Genomic DNA, 25,099 nt, shown 5'->3' with positions numbered 1-25,099 from the left:
GCATTAAGTGTCCTCACAGCTGTTACAGTTATTTACCAAAATTACACTTTTTGGTAAATGTGGGGATTTTAATGCAGGGGCTGATCCACAGGAGGGAGACAAAATTACCATAGGCACACACCCAAAAAAGGGTCAGTTCACCCAGTCTTTTTAAAAAGAAAAAAAACCCAGTATTTTCTCACTCATTGCTACCAGTATGTGGTCCTGTAACTAAATTTGAATTTATGAGCTAACATTTTCCAGATATTTCCTCCTGAAACATCAGCTACCAACTTCATACAGTGGAGGTGAATGACATTTTGAAAAATGTGCAAGACGTTAGCTGTAATGTACCTTTCCAGAAACAAGGTCACCTGATTTCTAAGGCCCTTGAGATGTTAATAATTGTGCTGTTTTTACCGTATGCATGTTTGGTCACTTTGTTAGTTGTTTCATGTGGTTTGACGCTTGCGTGTGTCAAAGCGCTGACCACTACAAATGTAGTTAACTGACATGCAACTTTGAGTTTGTAGCTGCACTCATAACTGTGACTGTGAAGGTTTCAAGTCCTTTTACTATTAAGTGTTTACGTTATGCCTGTTCTACCTCCTGTAGATTTTAATTAGAGGCTGCTACACTGGTGTCCATCTTGGCCGAGTTTCTTCACTGGGGGAGGTTGAAAATGAAGTAACTGGCAGTTTGCCTGAGGGTGTCAACAGCAGATGTTTTCAAGTCAGTACTAGCAAAGAGTGCTTCATAAAAAATACCATAAATTTGGTTACTGATTAATTTGTCGCAATGTTTACATGTTTTTAGTTAGTAATAGAGTAATAGCAATAGAAATGTTTTTTGAAAAATCTAGAAAATGTACTTCAGTAAAGCAGCTAGTAAATGCAGGCTGCGCTGTGGTTGCTGTCCATGGTGCTGAAACAATGTTTAACTCTGATCATTGTAGAGATTTTGTAGATTAACAGAAACTTTTCTCTGCCAACCTCCAGGCCTGGCATCTTTCACATTTCTCTTCAGGTTCATTTTTACTGGATGGTTTGATCTGAATAAGAAATGGTTTTATGAAGCTGCAGGGGATACAAGAAATATATGCATGGGTTTGTGGCACCCAACAGGTTAACCTGACAGATCCACACTTAGATATTGTTCTTTTTATGCAATGTTACACTCAGGACCCGTCACCTTGTGAGCTCTGTCTAACCGCTGTCACAAGACTACATACAGTAGTGTGGACCTATGTTCATAGTTTCATTTTTGACGAGGGAAACAATATAAACCAGTCAACACATATATAGATATATATACATAGTTCTGAAGAAAGAACCTGTTTTACTACTTACTACTCACTTTAAACTTTAAACATGTGAACTAATAGAAGCAGAAACGGCAGCAGTGGTGCAGAACGAGAATCTGAAGAGCTGCAATGTCTGTAAGAGAAAAAGAAAGCAAGGGCATTTGATTATACTGTATGTGTGCTAGTGTGAGTGTGTGTGTGTGTGTGTCCATGTGGCCATATTGAGGGGTAAACAGGGATTAAGCCTCTGGAGGAAAAGGGAGGTTAAATCATCATGAAGAGTGCCATTCCTGAAACCGTCTCAGTGCATCTGTAGGTATCCACTATAAATAATGAGCCTATAGGCTGATGCCACAAAGGCAGTTTGCAGTTCTCCCCTCTCATACCGCCCACTATACTCTCTCACACACTCACGCGCACACAGCCGCGTGAACGCGCACATGCACAAGGGGTGGGAGTGGGTGCTCTTGTAGCTGCTGGAAGCCAGGATGGGATAATCATGCGTGTCTGGCTCCGGGCGTTGATGCAGCTGCCGTTGCGGGATCCGGACTGGACTCGGGGCGCAGGGTGGGTCTAGTTCCCGATTGGAGCTATCTGGACCTCATGTCGATGTTATCAAATATTCCCAGAAAGGCTAGGGCGATGGCCGTGAGAATAGTTGGTGCAGTTCTTTGAAACGTCCAGGCGAGAGAAATCGACCGTTTTCACCGATGGAGGAGAGAATTTGTCCGTATTAAAGCAGAGCCCGGTTGGAATTACTTGGGAAAGAGGAACGGGATACCCAGGCACCCCTTAGAGGATATCGAAGAAGCATTTTACTTGTTTTCTTTATCTTTTGTTTTTAACCTGGATAGAGACAGAAACGCACCTGGGAGAACGGATCACTTTTGCATCGGTAATTAGGAAAAGACTGCCTCCTTGGAGTGAGCGGCAGCCGCATCCGACCGACCGACCGGGGGGGGGATACTTGGATGGAGAGAGGGCGCAGTGAGGGCTGAGAGAGCGGCTTGCCGTGTGTGTGTGTGTGTGTGTGTGTGTAGGAGGGGACGGAGGGAGACCGGGCAGTTTGAAGGGACGGGGAGCCAGGAGCGGCGCGGCGGCTCCATGAGCGGCTCCTGCCGGGACAGAGCGCCCAGAGCCCAGCCGGAGCGTCTCCACCGCCGCGGGTAGAACCGCGGGCTACAGGACGGCGGCCAGTTTGGACGTTTTGATGCATATGATCACAACCACCATGATTTTTATGATTCTTGGTGCTTCAGTTGTAATGGTAAGACATCTTCACTTGCCTCGACCACACTGAGCGTTCCTAATTCACTCAGCGAGGCTAGCAGTCTATTTGATCAGATTATTACAAATGTGCCATAAATGTGTCACTATTTGCGAGGAACTACCTTACACAGCAGGCCTATCAATGACATGTGGAAGTAGGTTAGCCTACCTATAATCACCTGCTGTCATAAATAAATAATCTAAGTCCTTTTTGAGGCAAGATTCCCCCCTCTTAGAATCGGGAGGATGTGCCAAGATTATTTTCTCTCCTTTTTCTCTGTGATCTCTGTTGTTGGTATTTATCTTGATATAGGCTAATAATGAAAAGAATCATTCGCTGTCTGTAGGAATAGCCTAGCCTATTGCTTGACATGTCCCAGCTGACTTGCATGGTTCTTTGCAGGCGATAGCCTGTTTAATGGACATGAACGCACTACTGGATCGCTTTCACAACTACATCTTACCGCATCTACGAGGGGAGGACCGCGTCTGTCACTGCAACTGTGGAAGGTAAATGCCATCATCCTCGTACAATATTTGGGATAAACACGGTGGTGTATGCTTTTTTTTCACCCGTCAATTCTTAATTGCTGAAGAGGCCTCGAAGATTTCTGGCGGTGAAGCACCCGCAAAGCCAACATGCTACCAGCCTGTCTGTGCTCCCACACAGCGGCGGATGTTTTCATACAGCTTTTCATTATTCGCTCTAACAGAAAACCCCATGACACGGTCGACCGCGGTGGGTTTTCTTTCTCTTACATACATCTGCTGCGAGGATTTCGGCTTTGCTGCATGTACGAAGGTGTGTGTCGGAGCCATAAATAGGTAATGAACTATGAGCAATATAAGGCCGTTCAAAAACAATCTGAGCATCAAGTGCGCTTTGCGATTCACGCGGGCCTACACGGTGTCGGAGAGAATATAAACCTGCTGGGCCAATGATGAACATGTGAGTGTTGAAGTGAAGTGGTTATGGCTTAAGAAGTGCTATGGAGCTGGGGGTACAGGCTGGCTCATACCTGCTGTTTGCTGTCACACTGAGAGCAGGTTTGTGGGGGGGGTGGGGGTGGGGGGGACAGCAGGAAGACACTCATTAATAAATCAAGTCGGATTTACTCAGCATTATTATGCATTTTCCATCACCAGCAAACATGTAATACTACAGCCGGCAGCAGGCTGTGTGGATGAGCAGAGGCACAAGTGGGCCTCTGTTTCTTTTCATGGTCTACAGTGGCAGAAGGGATGGGAATAGTGTTGGAGCAAGTAAGTCCTTTTAGCCAATAGATTCACACCTATATTGTCCTCAGACATTAGACACTGGTTGACTGGTCTTGCAGACAATGTAACCACAAGGACTGATCAGTGTTTTAGGAAGGTGGTGGTGAGGGGGTCACCACAGATGCACATTGAGACAAAAGAGCAGAGTATATTGTGCGTACCGCAGTGAGGAGGTTGATATACAAGTAGTTCATTAGCAGCATTAAGAGGCCAGTTAGACTATGTGTTTATTTAGCCTGTAAATCCAGAAATGGGTCATCATCAAGTGCTATTGGATTATGCTTGTCAGAGAGGGATAATCTGAGTCAAAGTTTGGAGAGCTTTCCCGCACACACTGATGTGATGTGATATGGAGTAATCAAGGCAAAAACATGTTTGCAGACAGGGATGATCTGTCTCTGATTGTACTATTTTGACAATCCTGTCATCCTTGACCCTGACAAAAGGGGCCCGGTCATGAATACCAACAGGATTCTGAGAAAATGAATTCATATCAGCAGCAATATAAGTAATATAATATAATATCCATAATGATATTATCTTAATTCAGTGAAAGTATGTGTCGGTACATAGGCACTGATAAAACAGTAAAAATCTAAACGCCTGGACAGTACGGCCACCGTCAAACCTCAGGTTGTTGTCCCGACACCGATCTTTCGCTGACCCAGAAACACCTCCTGAATGAGAGCCTGCCTTCTGTTTTCACATAAACAGCAGAAACACAGGATATGTGGATAAACAGAGTGAGCTGAGCTTCACTCGCCTGCCCTTCCATCCATGAGGCGTGGAGGTGTCGTGACGCCCACAGCGCTCACCTTATCAGGCTTGAGGACACAGCCAGTGTCATTTTATTTGGCAGCCTCTATGCTCCGATTTGGATGTGGTTGTAGCTTCTCTGACGGGCCCCTCTGTGGCAGAGGAAGAAATCCTAAGAAGTGGAACTGTGTGTGGGCCGCTGGGTGCACCGTGCTTGTTGGTGCCATGCTGTTTAGGCTGCAGGATTGTAGTCCTAGGATGATTCAAATGCTCGTATTGTGGCATTTTCATCCTAAAGCCTTTCAGGAAAATGTTTTTGATTTTTATACTGGAAAAGGAGACACATGCAAAATGATTTGCAGGGGGATAGTGAACAGGTCTCAACTTATTTTACAGACATACAGACAGCATAAAATAATCCTCTATTTTTTACAGGCATTTGCACAAATGCTTTCTTCAGGGAAGAGAAAGACACACAGCTTTGTTTTTTTAAAAAATATTCTGGTGTTAATGGACCTCAGTGGCTGTATGGCTCAAGTCAGCGAGGTCCAACTGGGGGTTTGACGCCTCATGTTGTGCCACTGCTTCAGTAAAATACTTAAGATGCTAATCTGCAAGATCTGTTTAAAATTATTATCGTTATTATCCGTATACAGTACTAAGTGCTGTGTTTTTTCCCCACACTAGAATCCCCAGACATCATCTGTCAATCAAACAGCATAGGTAGATTCTCTGTTAATGAAATTGTGTGGTGGAGATTATTTGTTTGTCCAGAGCTGCTCATGATACTCCTTCTGAAATTTACATGTCGTGAACATCAGTTATACATCATAGAAGTAAACCCAATAGACACCCAATAGTTTGAAAACCATTGATTAGTCATTGTGTCACCCAGCTATGGAGATAAACAAAGCAAATGTATTTTTAAATATGTAGATGCTACACATTGGGAGTGTGAAGTTTCACCATCATGTTGCATTCCAAGCAATGTAGAATGCAGGTTTTTTTTTAGAGCTTTATCCATACTAGACACTAAAAGTCAGGATATCTCAGTTTCTGCTGCCTAAATTGTGACAGTTCTTTCTTTTGTAATCTGCCTCTTGCACATTCTTCAATTGTATATAGAGACAGTTGCAGATTGCAAGATCGCGCTTTGAAAAAAAGTCATAATGGTCTTAAAAACCTGCATCACTCCAAATGTCCCAAAGTGTGTGAGCAGAGGTGTGTATGTGTCCTCACTTCCAGCAGTTAAACCTCTCAGCTCCCACTGTGTTCCCTTACAGTGTTTGTCATGCAGCTGCTTGTGTTGTTAGATTGGAAAAAAGCCGTCATCCCCTCCTGGGAGGGCTGGTAATACCAGTATAGTAAGACTTTCATATCAAGTGGATGTGTGTGGTTTACAGCGGAGCAAAGTCATTGCTGGACGATGTGGCAAAGAATGGTGTGGATGGTAGGAACTGGATGATTGTTGATTGTTGCTGATGTACAGAGCCATACTGTGTGTTACTGTGCGTGCTGTTCCTCAGTTGTAATGCACCAGACTGACAAATTGACTGACCTGCCACAAACACCCGTTGTTTTTATATTCTATTGCATTCTGTAAGTGCAACATTTGAATATTTTTCACCAGAGTTGGTTATTAGCAATCACACACCCTGTATATTTGTGGAAAATTAAAGGCTGCTTTGGCAGAATAAATGATAAATAAATAAATAAATGTAGCTATACAATAACTCAATAACTATATACACTTGGTGCATTTTAGATGTTGTATTTGTCTTGTGATTTTTTTTTTTTTTTTTAACTGAGTAGTTATGATCTTTCCTGTTAGGGTTACCCTCTGGAGTAAATGCTTAGCTAAAAGGATAGAATGTCAGTGTAGGAGATATTAAAGTGCTGCTCATTCTACAAGCCTGTCTACCAGCCTGTCTCCTTATACTTGCCTAAAGTGCAGCCTGGGGACACCTAAGGGTCCTTCACAGGGCTTTAGGGCTTGTCCAGCAAAGTGTGGATTAGTGCAATTTGATTTAAATTTAGACAGAAATCTCTAGACATCACCCAAGTTGGAATGGGTTCAACATATAGGTTATACAGTTTCACCCATTTGTATGACTTTGAGATGGCTAAGAGATGTTTATTTGTTCGTTCATAACGTGTTTTTATGTATATCTAACATCTCCATCTCCTTCCCCTGTCTGTCCTCGTCTCAGGCATCATGTCCACTATGTAATCCCATATGATGGCGACCATTCTTTGGTGGACTCATCAGAAAACTACTTTGTAAGTGACAGTGTGACCAAGCAGGAGATGGACTTGATGCTGGGGCTGCTGCTGGGTTTCTGCATCAGTTGGCTGCTGCTGTGGCTGGACGGAGTCCTACACTGTGCTGTCAGGGCCTGGAGGGCGAGCCGGTACTATGGTAAGCGTGGTCCTCTGCAGATACACATGAACACAAGTCAGACAAGAGGAGTCCTTAAGATCTCATACAAATCTTTTTCTATTCACTTCAGCTGTGTGCGCTGAGGTGTGATTGCATTGCTTAAACACAGGAAACAGCCTGTCAGCACATGTTCACGGGAACAAAAACTTAAATAATCTTAATTTGAAAGGTGAGACTATGTAGAATTGAAAGCGGGATTTGTGGTAGGAAATGTTATCAGAAAAGTGCTTGAATACAGAAATGTATGTATCTGTATCCATCCCTCATGTATGTGCATGTGCGAGCACTTGCCAGGTCAACACAGCAGTTGGTGGAGCTCTGGTCTGACCTTCCTCCATTACTTGGCCCATTTTTGGCTCTTCTCACTGATTTTTTTCTCAGTTTACTGAGACCTCTTGGAAAATCACAGCTGAACCTTCCAACTGTTTGATGATTCAGATACTGGCCATCAGTTGAGGTAAAGCTATATTTAAATCGCTGTCTTCTTACCTCAAACCTTATTTCACTAAAAATCCTGTTAAAATGTTTTCAGGAAACAGCAGCAGTCATATGCCAATGCAATAGCAGCATCATTAGTGTAATTATTATTATTTATGAGAAAATTATTTAATAAGCCAACTAAATATCAAACTTTAATGATAACTGCTATTTAGCCTCTAAAAAAGAGAAGTGTGACAGACAGAAGTGATTGTAACCATAATTTTATACAAATTAAGGATAGAGAATATGTTAAAGGTAACACACCTCGTAGTGAAAGAAAAGACTAAATAAGTAAAATAACTAAATTTTGCCGTTTTGTTGTTGCCTTCACAATTTGCCGATTCCTCACTAAATTCCCTACTGATGTTTATGTCAGTATATCAGTCATTAATTAATTTTGATGGCATACAGCAGTGTAATCACTGCACCATACTGCCACACTGCAGTAAGTCTTCCAGTATTAGCCTGTTTGCTAAAATGTTGTGATAGCATTGAAGCAATCAGAAAAGCTGATTTACTGGTGACAACTGATTTCAAACAAATCACCTCTCAGCATGTTTGGCTGAATTTAGTGTTTCAAGCCTGTTCTGCTCACTGCAGCTTCTGTATTGTGTTAAACCATTACATTTCTTACTGGGGATACAGCAAAGGAAAAATAAAATGCCTAAACAATACAATAAAGTGAAATAGAATTATAATAGTGATTGAAATAACACTGATGATGCAGCCCTTAGTTGAATGTAAAACATGGATAGAGAGAGCAAAAGAAAAAAAGACAGGGAACTAATTAGCTAACAGGCAAAATGGCAATTCCCTCAATTTATATTTGTGGTCTTGTGATGCACAAGGGTTATGGTGTGGTTAGTTTAGCTAAGCATAAGTGTATGTTAATGATGAAAATTTGAGTAAAAACAAAACACGTTACAAAGTAATTTATCACCATCGTTATTCGTATTAGTATTGATAACTGAAATAATGGCTTGCACTTTACGTCATGTCTTTGCCCTCCACCAAATGGCCAATCGGTACAGTGCATAAGCAACTGTCAACAGAGATGAGAGGGAAGCTCGATGGCTTCCATCATCAGCTGTAGAAAAAACAGTATGTTTAATTGTTTTTGTCACTTGGACAAGTGAGTCGCTAGATTTCCCAGCCTGAGGTGGCATTTTACTTTGCTCAGGTAAGCAGGCATTCTCTCTTGTTAACACCTGTAAAAGTAAAGGTAATCCTATAGATTAAAATCTATTAATATACTTAAATTATGAAATAGAATTATAAATAAAAAGCATGAAAACGGTGAAAATAAAAGTGAGTTTAAATAGACGAGACACTAATGTTGCAAGCCTGAGATTCTCTGGCTTGGATATCTTCAGTTGTGTGGACGTTAAACAAACGTCTCCCGTGGTGATGACGACGAGAGACTTGGGAATCACTAGAAGGGCCCTGAAAGAGGATCTCAAGCAGCAATTAAGCTCACTTGGGGATAACAAATCACAAAAACCTTAAAATCAATTCTGCCATTGACAGACAGTCTGTGAGAGGAGACAAGGATTTAGGTTATGTGGTCACTTCTCTTGGAGAGTGTGATTGGCCTGGAAGCAGTGTTCTTAATTTACTGTAGTGTGTTGATATTTCTCCTGCTAAGATCACAAGTGTGCGTCAGAACAATCAACCTTCAGGGGTGATAGAAGCATGAATGACCTTCTCCGGAGCAGCAACTAAAGGAAACAAATTTGGCTTAGCGATGTGCCCCAGTTAAATTTCTTTCATAGATGTATGTTTTCATGTTGTTTGTGAACCATTTTCTGTTGCTGTGCAATGTTTTTCAAAATCTTGAAATAAAACACAATTACAACACTGGAGCATGTAATGACAGACCCGAGGTTACGGGCTTCTTCAGATTAACTGGACTACACATATAAAGCTAGCACCAGAGGAGCAGATTGTGTAGAACGTAAAGATATTTCAAGTTCAAACTCCTTCATTTTATTTTTGTATGTACACTTATTCTGAATTTGATGCAAATTTCATAAAAAAAAGGTTAGGATGGGGACATGTTTACCGCTGTGTTACATCATCTTCTCTGTACAGCACACGGTAAGATAACCGAGGAGACTAATTGGTGAAGTTTTGAAAGTTCAGCCATTGTTAATTTTATCAATGTTTTACAAGTGGGCTTTTCTACTGTGACTGGCCAGAATGTCTTCAGTGTTGTTGTTCTCTGGCATTGAAGTGTGAAGGCCCTGCACGCCCACACTGGTGTTTCCACTCAGACTTGAACATTGGACCTCTTCTCAGGCTGAAGGTGGGCAGAGCTATGCTAGAATTTACATGATGTCACGAGACTGGATGAATTAAAAATAATGGCTGCGCTCCATTTGCCTGTGCTGCTTGTTACATAACAGCAAGAGTGCATCTATCAGAAAATTAAATTAAATTAATTGTTTTAAAGCTTTTAAGTGTTGGCAGGAACAGTACAGTACCTTTTCCAGATAATATGTGTGGATTTGTCTGTATTGGCTGCAGTGCTGTTGGTAAACGCAGTATTTTTGTTTTCTTGTCGCATGGAGCTGTTGATTCAAGTCACCATGTGTCATTTGCAAGCCAAATTAAAAACGGAGAAGAACCCACATCCCACCAAGCAGCAATGTGCTGATCAGGTTTCGCAGCGGACCAAGTGATAAAAGTGTATTTGATCCACACAACAAAGCTAACAGGAGAGTCAGGAGGATGCCAGTCAAGCTCAGTCTGTACCCAACAACACAGTCCTGAATCAGACAAAATAATTAAATCACATGTGCAGGTTTTCCACGGCTGTGCTGGGACTTCAACTCAACTAATGATATTACTTTTGCCTCAAGAGTAACTATATGCCCTAGAAATGTCTGCACGTCAAGCCCAGACACTGAAAATGTTATGACTGCTCAGTGATTCAGTGGTTAGCACTGTCACATCGCTGCAAGAGGGTCCTGGTTTGAACTCTGGCCCTCTTATGCTCTGTATGGATTACATGCATGCTATCTGCGGGTTTACAGTGTTTTAGTGCTTTAGCCCAAAGACAGTCCAGGTGAAATAGAATTTCAATATTATATACACAATAAACAAAAACAAGGCAAACATGAGAAGATGAAGGAACAATTAATTTACAGCTACTATGATGTGTAAAATGTGGGTTAAATTTGAGGTTTGCCTAAAGCCACATATAGATATATAAATAAAGTGGTTGTAGATGTATATGTGTTTACTGTTTAGACGCACAGCTTGCCAAGGCACATTACACTAAGGATAACATAAACTAATATGAACTACTAGCTTAAAATTTTTTCGCTTCATGAGAAAATATGGCCAAGATGTTATTTGTTTTAAACAAGCATTGCTTTTGGGTTCTAACCAATACAATGCACATATGAATACACACACACAGCAGTTACTAAGACTGGTTCAAACCAGGCTTTGAGACTGAGAAATGACTTCACTCCCACCATCTGCTGTGCTGTAGTGAAAGCCACATTCCCACATACCATGTGTTTAAATCCAAGTGAGTGCAATAGTTGCTCCTTAATTTCCTGTATGTTGTCAGTGCTTTCTCTGAAATATCTGTTTCATTTCTTTTACCATCTACCATGAAGGATGAAGGATGTACGTTACGAAAAGGAACGCGGCAGATGTAATCAGACACAACCCAACAATTCACCCACATTGTTTGACTTGTGTGGGTGTGCAAACGCAAGCAATGAAAATTAAAAGGCTTTCGGTGACGCTAAAGCTAAGCAGCTATTAGACACACATGTGAAAGCATGACATGGCAGCATGAAATCCTTCAAAGTCTGGCACATCCACCGTCAGCACAGAAGATTCTTCTCTGGGCACTGGCAATATGCTTACTGATGAGGGCATCTTGAGGGCATCATCCAGCTGACAGTGTTTTAAGTTTCTCGCAGTCAAAAGCAGTTCCTCAGGCTTCTCCACCCATCCAGGATCAAACTCTACATTTAGAGATACTGAACACTGCAAAACAGTTTTAATATTCTGTCTGCCCTCTGTAATGGTCAGTGTTGGGGCAGGCTGGTGTTGTGGTGGTGGCCTGGATCCTCAGTTTTAAGAATAACACTAAAGTAGGTGATATGTGACCTGGATACTTGGACTGCCATAGAGAAGCTCAGACAGGAGGGGAAAGTAAGTCAAGCAACAGTCCAAGGGTGATTTTTCATACTAAAAGTTACTTGTAATCAAACTGAAAGTGAACGAATATTGTTTTTTAGAATAGAAAATATCACAAGGTGTTCACATTTTTCAGTGTTTCAGAAGCTATAAAACAGGTTTGAATTGTACGAGCTTTGCTTTGCTCAGAGGTGTGGAAGGTTTTGCAGCAGCGAGTGAGACAATGCAGTTTTCTCCAGAGCATTAGTACCACACTGTAAAATACAAAATACATCATGATAAAAAAAACAGCCAGAGAGGAGGGTACATCCATATTCATTAGCAGCAGTTATAGAGTCAGGGATATAGGCTTCTTCTTTTGTACTGGGAGGGAATGCCCCTAACTGCTGCTGCTGCTGTGTGTGTGTGTGTGTGTGTGTGTGTGCGTGTGTGTGTGTGTGTTGGCTGTGACGTTGATGCAGGTTAGACTCATTTAGCCTCCCCAAGATGAGGAGTGAAGGTGAGGTTGACAGAGCGGGGAGGGGTGTGTGTATGTGTGTGCAGGATGGAGATGCTGTCACATCCCCACCCCCACTTACACACACACACACACACACACACACACACACACACACACACACACGTACTCTTCCAGAGCTATAAATAGAATGAGAGAGAGCAGCTGGAATGGCAAGAGAGAAACACACATGCACGCAGATGCACGCACACACACACACACACACACACACACAGTATATTGAGATGCACATTGATTCCCATTGCTTTTTTTTCTCTCCTAATTCTATCTCTGTAGCTCCTCCCTCTCCCCTCCCTCTTCACTTATTGAATCTACTGCTGGCCATTTCCTTTACAATGCTTCCTGCTGCAACTACTGTTTTTTTCTAGTCGTTGGTGTGCAGTGAATATCTGATACCAGGGTCTCTTTTACAAGAAAAACACAAAAACTGTCTCAAAAATGGGGAAAATGGAGACCCAGGCCCCTCTCCCTTCACTCTCCTCTAACAAAGCATAATAATTGTGTCTTCGCCTCCCGTTTTCTGCCTTGCATTATCATGTCTCCTGACTCCATGTTCACCCCCATCGCTATCCTTTTATTCAAATGAGAGAAACCTGTCTTCATTGCCCCTTTTCCTTTGGATACCCTTCAGAGCAGTCCTTGTGGACAGCATACCCATTCACAGCTATAAATAACTCACTCTCTCTCCCTCCTCACCCCCCCTCCATCTGACACCTCACCCGCCTTCTCCCCAATTCCACCACCACCATCACCATCACCACCCCTCCTCTTGCTCATCCTACTGGGTTTGCCGTCTGGGGCTCTCCCTCTTTCTCTCTGTGTCGTCGCTGTGGTCCTGGCTCTGCCTCATCTGCTCCAGTTTATAACCTGACAGGCACAAATGTCTGCTCCTCCATTCCCTGCTTCATGTTCTACACCTCCCATTCACGAAACCCCACTTTGTTTCCAGATAGTCACTGATTTCATATCGGGTCTGTCTTTCTATAGGGAAGCCTGTGTATCCTGTATTTGCAGATTTGCAAAGTTCAGCCTTAATCTCGGCTGTAACATCGTTTTGACTGTGGAGAAATAAAGTCAGGACACACATCACATGAGCCACATGAGCCACAGCCCAAACACAAATGTGAAGAATCAAGGGCAACACCACAGTGCACTTGAACAGATTGATTCCATCTGCCTTTGTTGCCCAATATTTCAATGTTCCCAATCTTTAATCTTGTCTCTGTCACTCTGCCCGCACAGTTAAAAGCTCGCCCCTACTTTCCAGAATTACACATTATTTCAATTTTGATGAAGCTGGTAGCTAAGACATATAAAAAACATCTCTTTGAATCTGACGTGTGTGTGTGGAGCTCATAACTCACTTTTATGCTGTGCACCGTGGAGATACATAAACCTTACTGCATGAGATTCTGAGTCATTCTTTGTTTTTTTGGGTTTACTTTTGAAATTCGATTATTAAAACATATATGCACCATTTCTCTCATAATGGCATTTTGTTAAAATCAGGATTTAAAAACTGAATGTAGACCATCAAGCATCACAATGAAAAAGGGACCACATTAGAGGTACACTTAATGACAAGCTGATATCAGTAGCCCCAAATCCATACCCACAGTATTACAGGAGAAGATGAGTGTCAAAGTGGACCCGTTGACATTAACATCGAAAAGGACAGTTCACAGCACAAAGATCAGCCCTCTGTGTTGCTGCTTGTTATGTCTTGTCTGCCTCTAACTGGATTTAGAGCCAGAAACCAGGCTAAGAAGGATTTTATGCTATTGTGTGTGTTGAGCTCATGAGTGTGTCGACTAGCTTTGTCGTCCTCGAAAGCCTCAGCCCATGTTTGTATGACTATAAAAGCAACACAATGCTGATTAAAAATAAATCGCATACACAGTTATCATACATATGTACAGGTGAGTCAGAATAAACTGGAGGAGCAGACGGGAAATAATATTGTGATATCTCCTTGTGTATATTGTTGAGCTTTTAAATTTTTTAAAGGCTCTGAAGAAGTCTGTGTGATGTGAGCCAAATAAACAAGTGAAGTCCTTATTGACTTCAAAATTTGAGATGTGCTGCACTTTCATATATTTTTCTACTGGAACCTGCTCACTTTATGTTGGGTTCCACACTCCACTGAAAATGTTATTTTTGAAACGCAGCCTCCTTTTCTGAGTCAGTATTGTGATATGTTGTGACAAAATATCAATACTCATCAGTATCGCTGTACTTTCTGTTGCATTACTGATGCAGAGGCGTTTCCCTCTTTTCCTTTTTGTGTGTTTAAAATGCTGCTGTCTAAGGCAAATAAAGTATAATGTAATCTTCCCTAGTTCAATCCTGAGTTTGAATTTCATAAAATCACAAAAATAAGCTTTAAAAGTAGACTAAATGTGGTTCACACTGCTCAGGGCTGAAGCTTCCTAGAGTGCTACATGCTTACACACTATATGATCTCATTGGTTCTCAAGTTTAATACATACATCCATACAAGATTAAATAGTATAACTACCGAGTTAGCCAAAATAATGTATACACACATCAGGAGAAAAGGGTAATGCCATCTGTTGCGAAAACATCGTACAACAGTACACAGTGTTATTGTAATTTGATCAAACTTCTAAAGAGGTATCTATATGTATAGAAGTACTTATACAAATTAAATATTTATGCATGTTTTTCTTTTCCTGATGTGTGTATACATTATTTTGGCTGACTCTGTAGAGAGCTACTATTCATTTTTAAACAAAAGAAAAACAAAATCTTACTCGTTAAAGCTGCAGGACACATGATCTCAGTATCTTTAAAATTTGAGTCCATTTGATCTCAACTGTCTAAAAACCTTATAATAATTAGAATAATAATAATATACTACAGATTTCTGCTTTGTGTGCGTATTTTTATTTATCTATTGCTGTTTTAGGAGTATATTTTCTAGTTTAGGTTCATAATTTTGTATTTCAGTGAAGTCAAGGTTCCAATACTTCCAACAGGCAGTGAATTCTTCAGTGAACACATAATGCCTGGAGGGGCATATCCATTGTGGCCTTAATGCATTCATCAGAGTTGGATATAGACTGTTCAGTAACAATTGCCTCCTCTCTTCTCCTCCCTCCAGATACCCCGTCCTGGTCGTGGCTGCCCCAGTTCTGCAACCTGCGAGACCTCCGTCGCCGAGCCCAGCTCAGACAGCTGGAAGACTCCAGCGGCAACATGGTCCACATTAAGCAGAAGCTCTATCACAACGGCCACCCTAGTCCTCGCCACCTCTGACTCTAAAATGCAAAACAACAAAAACAAACAAACAAAAAACCCAAGACCCACTTCCCTCCTTTTCTTCTCCTCTCCAAAACCCCTCATCCCCCTCCCAAACTGCCCCTTGGCCAACTGTTGCCTCAGAGACCCTGAAAAACTGCCCTCCCACCGTTCATAACATGGCCCCCTCAACCCCCCACGAGAGGACTTTCTTATGACTAAACCTGGCCACTTTCAGCACTGAAAAAAAATCCCAAAATGGAGCAAGATGACGATTATTTGTTGCCACTGAAATCTTGTCCATGTCTTATGTCATGTCCACCACTGTGGGAGGAGGAAGAGAAAAAAAAAACATTTTTAAGGGTGTTTTTTTCTGTATAGAGACATTTTCTGTGTTCATTGTTAAACTTGGCATGCTCTCTTGGAACAGGGTAAGATGTGGGCAGCGTATGGAACGGGGTGGCAAGATGGGTGTCGGGGTATTTTTTTTTTCTGTATTGGGTGGGAGTAAGACTTTGTTGGCATGGGGAGGGATGGATGAGACTGGTGGGTGGGTGGGTTTTTGTGGTTAGATTGCTGCTTCTGTAAATAGTTATAAATATGGGCAAGTGGGCTTTAACAGTCTTTAAAAGGGGGGGTGCGTGGGGGGATTTTTGTGTGAGTCGTTTATCAGTAGAAAACCTAAAGATGGACTGTGTGTAAAGATTATAGGAATGGAACAGAAAGACGAGTCTGTTTGAAAACTGGATGTGAAACCATGTGATTTCTGCTAAAAACACAGATGAATTAGCTTTGTTACTTAGTGAATTAACTGAATGTATTAATTTTTCCTGTAAATATGTGAGGGGGAGGGCAGCGTGTATGGTTGTGGTCCGGGTTCTCTTTGCTATATTATCATTCTTTAGTGGACACGACAGGAGAGATGAGTCAGTTCAATACATACACACACACACACACACCCCTCCATCTTCTCCACACTGTGCTCAACAGCATAGTTCAATTTTCTTTATCCAATTCCCTCTCACTTATCAGGAGCAACCAGCCTATCAGCAGAGGGAACCCTCACCCAGCCCCCACCCTCGTCCTCTCTGTCCAGACATTGCTGTTGTGAGGATGAAATGTCTGTTTTATTAAAAGTGCCATTGAAGCACAACAGTGACCTCTGATGTTTGATTGTGTCATTCCAATCATATGAGCATAGATGAGAACACATTCTCATAGCGAGAGGTTATTTCAGAGCAGCAGCAGCAGACAGATTATACAGAGAGGTCCCGCTGACAACTTCAGCTCGTTTTATTATAATTCAAATAGAAATTTCATAAGCGCTGACTAACAACACTTCTGGAATGACTAACAATGCACAATGACATCCCGATGCAACTGAGAACAGCCCTCTACTATTATCCACTGGCACAACATAACACGTTCCAGTGGCAGTGAGGGCAATTAAAGGATTTTTTCACCTTGGTGGGGTATTCTTCAGTAAATACATGCACACCTCTTCAACTTGTATGGAGAAGTGCCAAATATTACCTGTCACAAGTATTCACAAATACAATATCCCTTTTTTTTAAAAAAACAAACAAAAAAAATATGTATTAATCTGTCAAATATTATTTAAAGTTGTTACTTTACTTATGAAATGTGTACAACAATTTCCTAGAGCCTAAGTTGATATGTTTGAAATTGTTTGTAATGTCTGACCAGTATTCTGAAATCCAAAGATACAAGATAGAAAATGTAAAACATCTTCACACCTATGAACCTGGAACCAGTGAATACTTGTGAATAATTGAATATTTTGTGCTTAAATTTCACCACCAATTAAAGGTGCAGTACACTACTCTGGAGAAAGATAGTTGATTGGTGAATCTCATTCCACAGTCATCTAATACAGACACTTTTTGTTAACTCAGCGCTTGGTGTTGGGTCCACCAACTAGCTTCCTCCAGAATCACTTAGAGCACATTTGATTGATTCCCAAAATCAATGCTGATTGATTACTTGTGATTCTGTCAACGATTTGTATAATTGACTAAGCATTTTAACAATCAATGTAAACTGCATTCATTTAGGTGAGTTATTGGTTCGTTTGTTTTTTCATTGTTGTTTTTTTCATCAAGTTTATTTGTCATTTGTTCGGGTCTCAAGTGCTCCAGTGGTCTTGTCAACAAGTGCCAGGGAACAAATGTTCTGAAGGAACATTTTGCACACATGTAATCTGACACGTAGTCTTCCCAGGACCAGTCAGCAAACATGGAAGTGCATTCCTTTTTGGGGAGATATTTTCAAAATGTCAGACAGACACAGACAGAAATGGCAGTGACCACTTAGAAGAGAGAAAGGAAGAAAGTAGAATGCAATGGACGGTACCAGTGATTCATACATCCTTTTGACTCCTGCAACCCTACAGTCCATAATCAAACGATTATCTTGATCTTGACATTCACATCTTGACAGAAGAGCAGATAGAATTCAAAGTGAATGTTTCAGATTTAATAACAGCATTTCTGTAGTAACAGCATTTCACCAAATATTCCAAGTAATCATTTTGTTGGAGTAGACCTGGCTTTTGGACTATTGTCATCATTTCTAGATTGTTTCTTTGAAAGAGGTGTCTCAGTTCAGTCTGAGAGGCAGCTGACTTCTCAGTGATGGGGCTCTCATGTTTCTCAGACTGTTCTGACACAAAGTCTCCATATAATCCTTGGTTTTTAAGTTGGGAACAGCTGCTGAGTTCATCTCATTTGTGACTTCAGTTACTCCAGTCCCTACTTCCACAGCCTTTGTTGTTATTGACTCAGCTTCCCTGGCACCATCCTCAGTAGTCTCGGGCAGCTTCACATCTTCTGCAGCCACAGAGTCAGTGTCCTCGGTTGTTAGAACTTCAGCTTCCTTGGCAGCAATCTCTGTGGTCTGACCCTCTGAGGTAAACTCAGTGGCAGTAGGCTGAGGCTCCCTGGGTTCATCTGAAACTATGACCTCAGTTTCAGTGGAAAACTCTATTAGGATGGCTGCAGCTTCCTTAGGAGCAGTGTCCATCATTGCAGGTTCATCCTCCTTAACAGCAGCTGCAGTTACACTCTCATAACATTGTTTGCAGTTTGGTCTGCATCCTCTGCAGCATCAGTTGGTACTTCCTCAGGAGTCTTAGTGGCTTCAGTTTCTATATCGTCAACAGATGATATGCTGACTCTGTCTCCTGGGACAGTGTGACTGCTGTAGCCTCTGACTCCTGGACAGCATTAGAGACAGCAGTGTCTAATTTGTTCTCCAGAGCAACATCAGAGACTGTTGTTTTCAAGTGTGAAATGCATTCAGGGCCTTTTCCTTAGTGACTACTTCTGTGGCGTCAGCCTCCCGTGCAGCTACATCAGTAGTTGGTTTGTCTTTAGACATGACAACAGTTTCTTGGACAGTGGAACTTGGTATATCCTCACCCTCTTCAACCTCAGCATCTATATCCTTAACCTCAGGAACAACAATGTCAGTAGCTACAGCTGTGCCTAGAACATCCTCCGTCAGGTCCTTCATGGCCTCAACCTCCTGTGCCAATGGTACAGCACAAACTGTCTCAACAATGGGTTGAACTGTTTCTACAGTTGTCCCAGCAACAACATCACTTTCTTTACCCAAAGAGGCTGCCTCTTTGAGGCTATCCTGTACCTCCACCTCTGAGGTTAGAGCGGCTGCTTATGTCTTTGTAGCATTGCTCACAACTGCAAGTAGTGGAAGGCCTTGTTGTATGGTTAGAGCTGGATCTTCAGTTTGTCCAAGTGAAGTAGCATCCTGGAAGGTGATTCCTCCAGCCATTTCCTTGGGGAGGAGTATGCCAACCTTGTCAACCCCCACTCCTGCTTCCATCAGCAGCCAGTCCATTTTCTGTGCATGCTGCTTTATGGCATCATCAACTCTTGAGTCAATCATCGCTTGAGTCAAAGCCCCATCTTCAGAAGAGAAATCCCACAGCCTTTTGGGTAAGAAGGTTGAATAAAATATTATAGTTACCTCAAAGCAGATGTCATATTTTGTGTCAACTGGCTTTACTGACCTGACAGGCAACACCAAGTTTGGAGATTTCACGACCAGAAATGCCTTCTACTTGCTTTGCGATGTCTGAACCCTTCTGGCTATAGTTGAACTGAGCCAACTTTAATCTCCTGTCGAGTAAAAACATGAGAGGTTTGTACAGTAAGTGAGTCCTGAGCTTTAGCTTGTGTCTTATCATTGATCATCCGTACATTAACTGGTTTCAAATGAACAACGCACTGTACAAAGGCTTCTGTATTACATCTCCTGGGGATTTAAACACCATTTCATGAAAGCAGTGAATAAAGACCCTGACACCACTTTGGTTTCAAGACTGACCACTTTAAATACATTATTATGTAACTTGAGCTAGAAAGGCAATCTCAAGGGACCAATACTTTCCTTCAGCAAATCACCTCTGCTAGAAAGCAGCAACAATAGCTGTTATAAGTGTACTCACTGTCTCCCTATAGTGGCAGGACCCAGCACAAATTTGTCAAAATACAGACGCACCAATCTTTCCCTCTTTTCCAGACTTGGTAACGCAAAATGTACAATCTCATCAATGCGGTCATTAATGGCCCAGTCGAACAGTTCTGGCTGGTTGCTAGTAAGCACAAGCATGAACCTGAGGATAGAAAATAAGACTACTTAGACTTGACCAGTGACCTTCTCAGTCATGGCAATGACCTTTTCATACCCAGCCATGCACAGTGAATAACGTAAGATACCGACTTGTTGCTCCGCTCCCCAGTGTGATAGAGGAATGCATTCAGGGCAGCTCTGAGGTCCTCACTGATTTTCTCCTGCAATGCAAAAATCATGACTCATGAATATATGATTAAAACGCAGGGCACCATCACCATGCATATGGCACTGCAGCTGAACTCAATGTGGATCGCTTACACAGGAATGCATCAGCTTCATCTATGAACAGCAAGAGGCTGCAGAGAAGTAGAGAACATCAAAGAGAATGAGCTTATTAAATGCTGTTTCCTTTAAGGCATTTCATGTAATTAGCCACTAGAATAACAACAGCTATGTGGGCATCATGGCATGCAGTCTACACTAATGAACTTTCAGAATCAATATTTAACAGCTCATACGCATTTCGGTATTAATTCATGTGCCAGTGAAGTCAAGTATCTACCCTTGGCCACTGGTGCTTGCCCAGTCAAACACCTTGTGCATGGAAGTGACTCCATCACGCCCCATGGGGGCGACATCCCCACCTGTCATGATGGCATAGTCCATCCCTGAATGGAGAGCCAATTTCTGAAAAGTAATCGAGCTTTGTTCAAACAGTTTCACAGTCTTTACAACTACTAAAGCCAAAAAGAATTACTAGAGACAGAACATCACAAGGTGTTTGACCTAGCCATACCTTGGTGAAGAGTGTTTTATCAGTTCCAGGGGGTCCACACATCAGGATGTTTCTTTACAAACCTCTGTTCTGCCTGGTGATGCGAGTGGCGATGGCTATGTTTCTCCTCCAAAGCCTCCTGTATGATTCACAACACAATGACAGGTTTCAGCACTTTTCACAAAGTCATGACTATATAAATCCTGAATTCACAAAAAACTGATACGACAAAAACCATGAACAGCAAATGACTCACGCTGAGCACCACCCCCTCTAAGGCATCCTGCGGTCTGCTTTTCAGACGCTTGGCTGTCTAAAAAAAGGAGGACAACAGAGGGAATTTCTAGGTGACCTGATTTAGTACAAATCGTTCAACAGTTAGGAACGATATCTAGGGTGTTTAGTATCTAACCATAACATACAGACAAGCTACATCATTTTACACTTCATCACCAATGAGTGGCTCTTCTCTTCTACAGCCACATTTAAATGTTCAGTTTCTGTCTGTTATACACATTGTGGGGAAAATGTGAAAAATAACCAAGGCAAACCCGTTAATAACTATCTGAAACATTCAGACTACATTTATTTTATACATTTCATTGGTATAAGTTACAGCAGATTGATGTTCTTTGTATTTTCATGTTACGTTCCGAACTTATCCTAAAATCAGCCCATTTGGCAGAATAAGCTGAATGTGCTGCAGACAATACACGGATAAACAAATCCATCCATCCATTATACCACTGCAACCGTCATGCCATCATGGATAAACAAATCCATTAAATAATCTTCCCGTCAGAAAATAAATTTGGTACACCACCAGCTGTTGCACACTGATGTTGGAAAACTCATTTACAACACAAGTTCAGACATTTCACTGATATTCATGAACAGTTGCTCTTAAACACTGCCTCAGAAAGCTGCCTCATTATATACTATTCACACACACATATCTCATTCTTGTGTTGATTATGTTCATTGGATTATATCAGGAGGCCACCAAGCACACAATACAAAGTAAAAACATGAAAATTAGGATGTATTTTGACCTTGATTGGGTGTTTGATGGCCTGTACAACAGTTAACCTGGATATCTCTCGGGCAAGTGAGGGTTTGCCTAAACAGGACTTGATGTAATGCGCAGCCACTGCTGTGGCATTCCTGGAAGAATACACTCCTGCTGCCAGCAGGGTTAACCCAGCGACCTGTGGTGGGCAAAACAAACGCACACAAAAACACACTGTGGGACTGCAACATATCAAACATGAAGTCCACTGCTTCTCACAATCCTCTGTGGTCCTCCTGTAGTGAAAGTGTGATAGGTTGGACATGGATTTACCGTGGCAGTGACTTTGTCTCAGTCAGAGATGAAGCCCCTGAATCCTTCCCCAAACACGGCTTCTGCAGTCATGACAGGAACAAAACACAATTATCACACTGACTGCCCCTCTATAGCAGCCACACTCCCTGCTGCTCTCTGGGACTTTTGTTTAACACCTACTTACAGCTGAGAGAGGTACTGAAGGATGAGGATTAAGGAAATTGGGAAGTCATTTTGCCCTCCCTTTATTGATTCAAGGACAGGTTTTCTGTGTGCAGCTGCTTTCAGGTGGATCTGTTCCCTGATCAGATCTGCGTTCTCCCGCTCCACTTGGGCACGGTAACAGGTCATTTTTGTGGCTCAGCTCCATTTCATGTTCAATGGTAGCTTGGAGGAAAAGAAACAGTTATTAATAACTACCCGCTTATGACCTACTTTAAATCAGCGTGGTTTAACACATTGTTACATCATGCAAAAACTGATTTAAAGAGACTATGGAAGAGAATATGGAAATCCTGTGCATTTTGCACAGGCGTTTAAATATTATGAGAGTTTCATCAGACTTATATTGGTCAGACACCGACATGGAAGTAGCCACATTTTCCTGATAATTTTTTAAACTTGTGATAAAACTATATATAAATACTTACTGGCAATTTTTGTTGACTGTTTATTGTCGCTTATTCCACAGACCACACCTTTTTGTACACTGTAGTTATGGTAAACTCGTATTTTGAAGGCAACTCATTTGGCAAAAAAGAGGCAAAACACACTAGAAAGTTGAAGATGAATTTGACTGATGGAATTATCTTTATTGTGACTATGAATGTCAATAATCATCCAGTAATGAAAATCTGATGCTGTCACAGTCCTGTTCATATCTATGTTTTTGTTGATCAATTAAAGAAAATAAAAAGAGTAGCAGCCTGGCTAAGAGAGCAGAGCACATGGGTGCAACTATAGTGAAGAGCTAATTCTGCATCATGATAAACAGTAAAATATTGTTAATACTTTTCCAGTGTCTTGCAACTTTGCTTCCATCCAACAGAATTACAGGCCCCCAGAGAGACTTCTGAGAGCTGAAAATATGATAGTGAATAATGATCACTGACTCATCTGCAGTGATGGGGCAAGATAACAAAGGAGTTTTTAAATGACATTGTGAGTAGATGAATAATGCAAAAGTCTTTTTGCTGTTATTTTCTACCCTTTCTCATGGCTTCTTGCTTCATAACCGATTCTTCTTGTTTGCGTAGGTCGTCCTCATTGATGAATTGCTGTGGATATAAAAACATGTGCTGAACGCTCCATTCAGGTGTGCATTTCATTTCAAGTGTCCATTTAAAAGAGATTTACCTGTTGCCTGAGCTGATCATCATACCTCTGTCTGGCAAGTTTGTCTTGATACTGTGCCCTCTAGAGGTGATACAGAAAAGAATTAATTCCATTCACATGCAAAGTACTTATTATTTGTATTTTCCTGTCAGAATAGTGTGGTGTTTGCAGTGTTAGTCCCATACAGTTTGGTTTTGCTTTGTCTCCTCTACAAGTATTTTCCGTCTCCGTTTCAGCTGCTCCAAAAATGTCTCGTATTCCCGTTGGGAAGTTTGATTTATGTTATGCTTACTGACATTAGTTGATCACACAATCACAAATCACAATCCCTGTCCTTTCACCTACTTTCACTTTACTCTGATGCTCCAGCTGTGCAGTCTGCTCCAGCTGACGAGCCAACTCCAGCGCTTCTTTTGCATGACCTGTTGCAAGAAAAAACAGTGAGTGATGCTGCTTCGTTCAGATATTTAAATTTGAACCATTTGGAGAAGTATAGCTACACTTTTGAGCGCAGTATGCTTTAAACGGTTACCAGCCTGTTCGTCAGTGTATTTGCACAGAGCACAGCAGAAGTTTGAAAGGTGAACGAAGTGACAAATATTTAATACAAACATGTAGGGTACTGAGTTTGACATGCACTGGGTAAAAATAAACTCATACAATGAACAGCAGTAAGCAAAGTTCATGTGCATATGTTGACATGTAGGGAATGATGTGTAGGACAGGTGAGCTAGCAGGGACACTTTGTTCTCTCTTTGCTCCCTGACACGCCCACCTACACTTTTGAAATTTGCTATAGACTTGTTAAAGTTTTAGGATAAAGTCTGTATGCATCACTTTAAGGTAGAACCGTTGACATATCTTTATATGCAGTCAGTGAGCAAAACATAATGTAACAATTGGCTGAAAATTGTTTCATAGCTTTAGCCAGCCCCTGGGGGAGGTATCCCAGTTCAAGAAGTTGAAATATTATCTCTTTTGTACTGCTCGGTCTGATATGTGTGTGCCAAATTAAACTATGACATCAGACAGTTTACCACTGCTCATACAATATGATGTTCAAAGCGTGCACATTTGTCAGAGAGACACTTAACTTTCAGATTTACATTTTGTATGGAATTTGGCTTGAGGGACTCTCAAAGAGCAAAAAGTGCAGTGGAGAATAACTGCACTTAAAAAAAAGCACAGAACTAATGAAAGGAAGAAAGTATTTTAGTTAACTAGTGGTAAAAATGGGCACGCACTTGATTTGTCGAGCTCCCTTGCAGCTTTAGCAGGTCTCTTCAGCCCTGTTGGATCAAAGTTACTCCACTTATCCCCGGGTTTGTCTCCTCCCTGACCTCCCCCATTCACCGCCCGTTTTCTGGTTATTTATGCAGTCTAACATGAGACAAATGTTTTCTACTCACACATGTCAGTTTAAACCTATGGTGTGGTTGTTGAACAATTTGATGTTACTCCATCAGATGACCATTTAAATGCTTTTATTCTGAAAAGATGAAAACATAAAAGCACTCCTGGAGAAGCTGCATCCAATAATGTCAGAACATCCATCCTTAAGCCATACGTTATTACTATGAAGTCCAGGATGTCTTTACTTGTAT

General features: G+C 41.5%; 1 protein-coding gene and 1 pseudogene across 1 annotated transcript; one reads left to right on the top strand and one right to left on the bottom strand.

Moving 5' to 3' along the window:
- The first annotated feature begins 1,723 nt into the window (after positions 1 to 1,723).
- On the top strand, positions 1,724 to 15,942 carry tmem240a (transmembrane protein 240a). Its single transcript, XM_046396905.1, has 4 exons — positions 1,724 to 2,549; positions 2,955 to 3,061; positions 6,796 to 7,004; positions 15,308 to 15,942. The coding sequence occupies exons 1-4, from the start codon at positions 2,493 to 2,495 to the stop codon at positions 15,460 to 15,462; spliced, it is 528 nt and encodes a 175-aa protein (XP_046252861.1). The 5' UTR covers positions 1,724 to 2,492; the 3' UTR covers positions 15,463 to 15,942.
- A 2,802-nt stretch (positions 15,943 to 18,744) lies between these two features.
- LOC124064003 lies at positions 18,745 to 24,958 on the bottom strand (annotated as a pseudogene).
- Between the last annotated feature and the right edge of the window lie 141 nt (positions 24,959 to 25,099).

This window comes from Scatophagus argus, chromosome 8 (assembly GCF_020382885.2).
Source record: "Scatophagus argus isolate fScaArg1 chromosome 8, fScaArg1.pri, whole genome shotgun sequence".
Lineage (NCBI taxonomy): Eukaryota > Metazoa > Chordata > Actinopteri > Scatophagidae > Scatophagus > Scatophagus argus.
The sequence above is the reverse complement of the archived record's forward strand: the minus strand, read 5'-3'. Positions and strand labels throughout refer to the sequence as shown.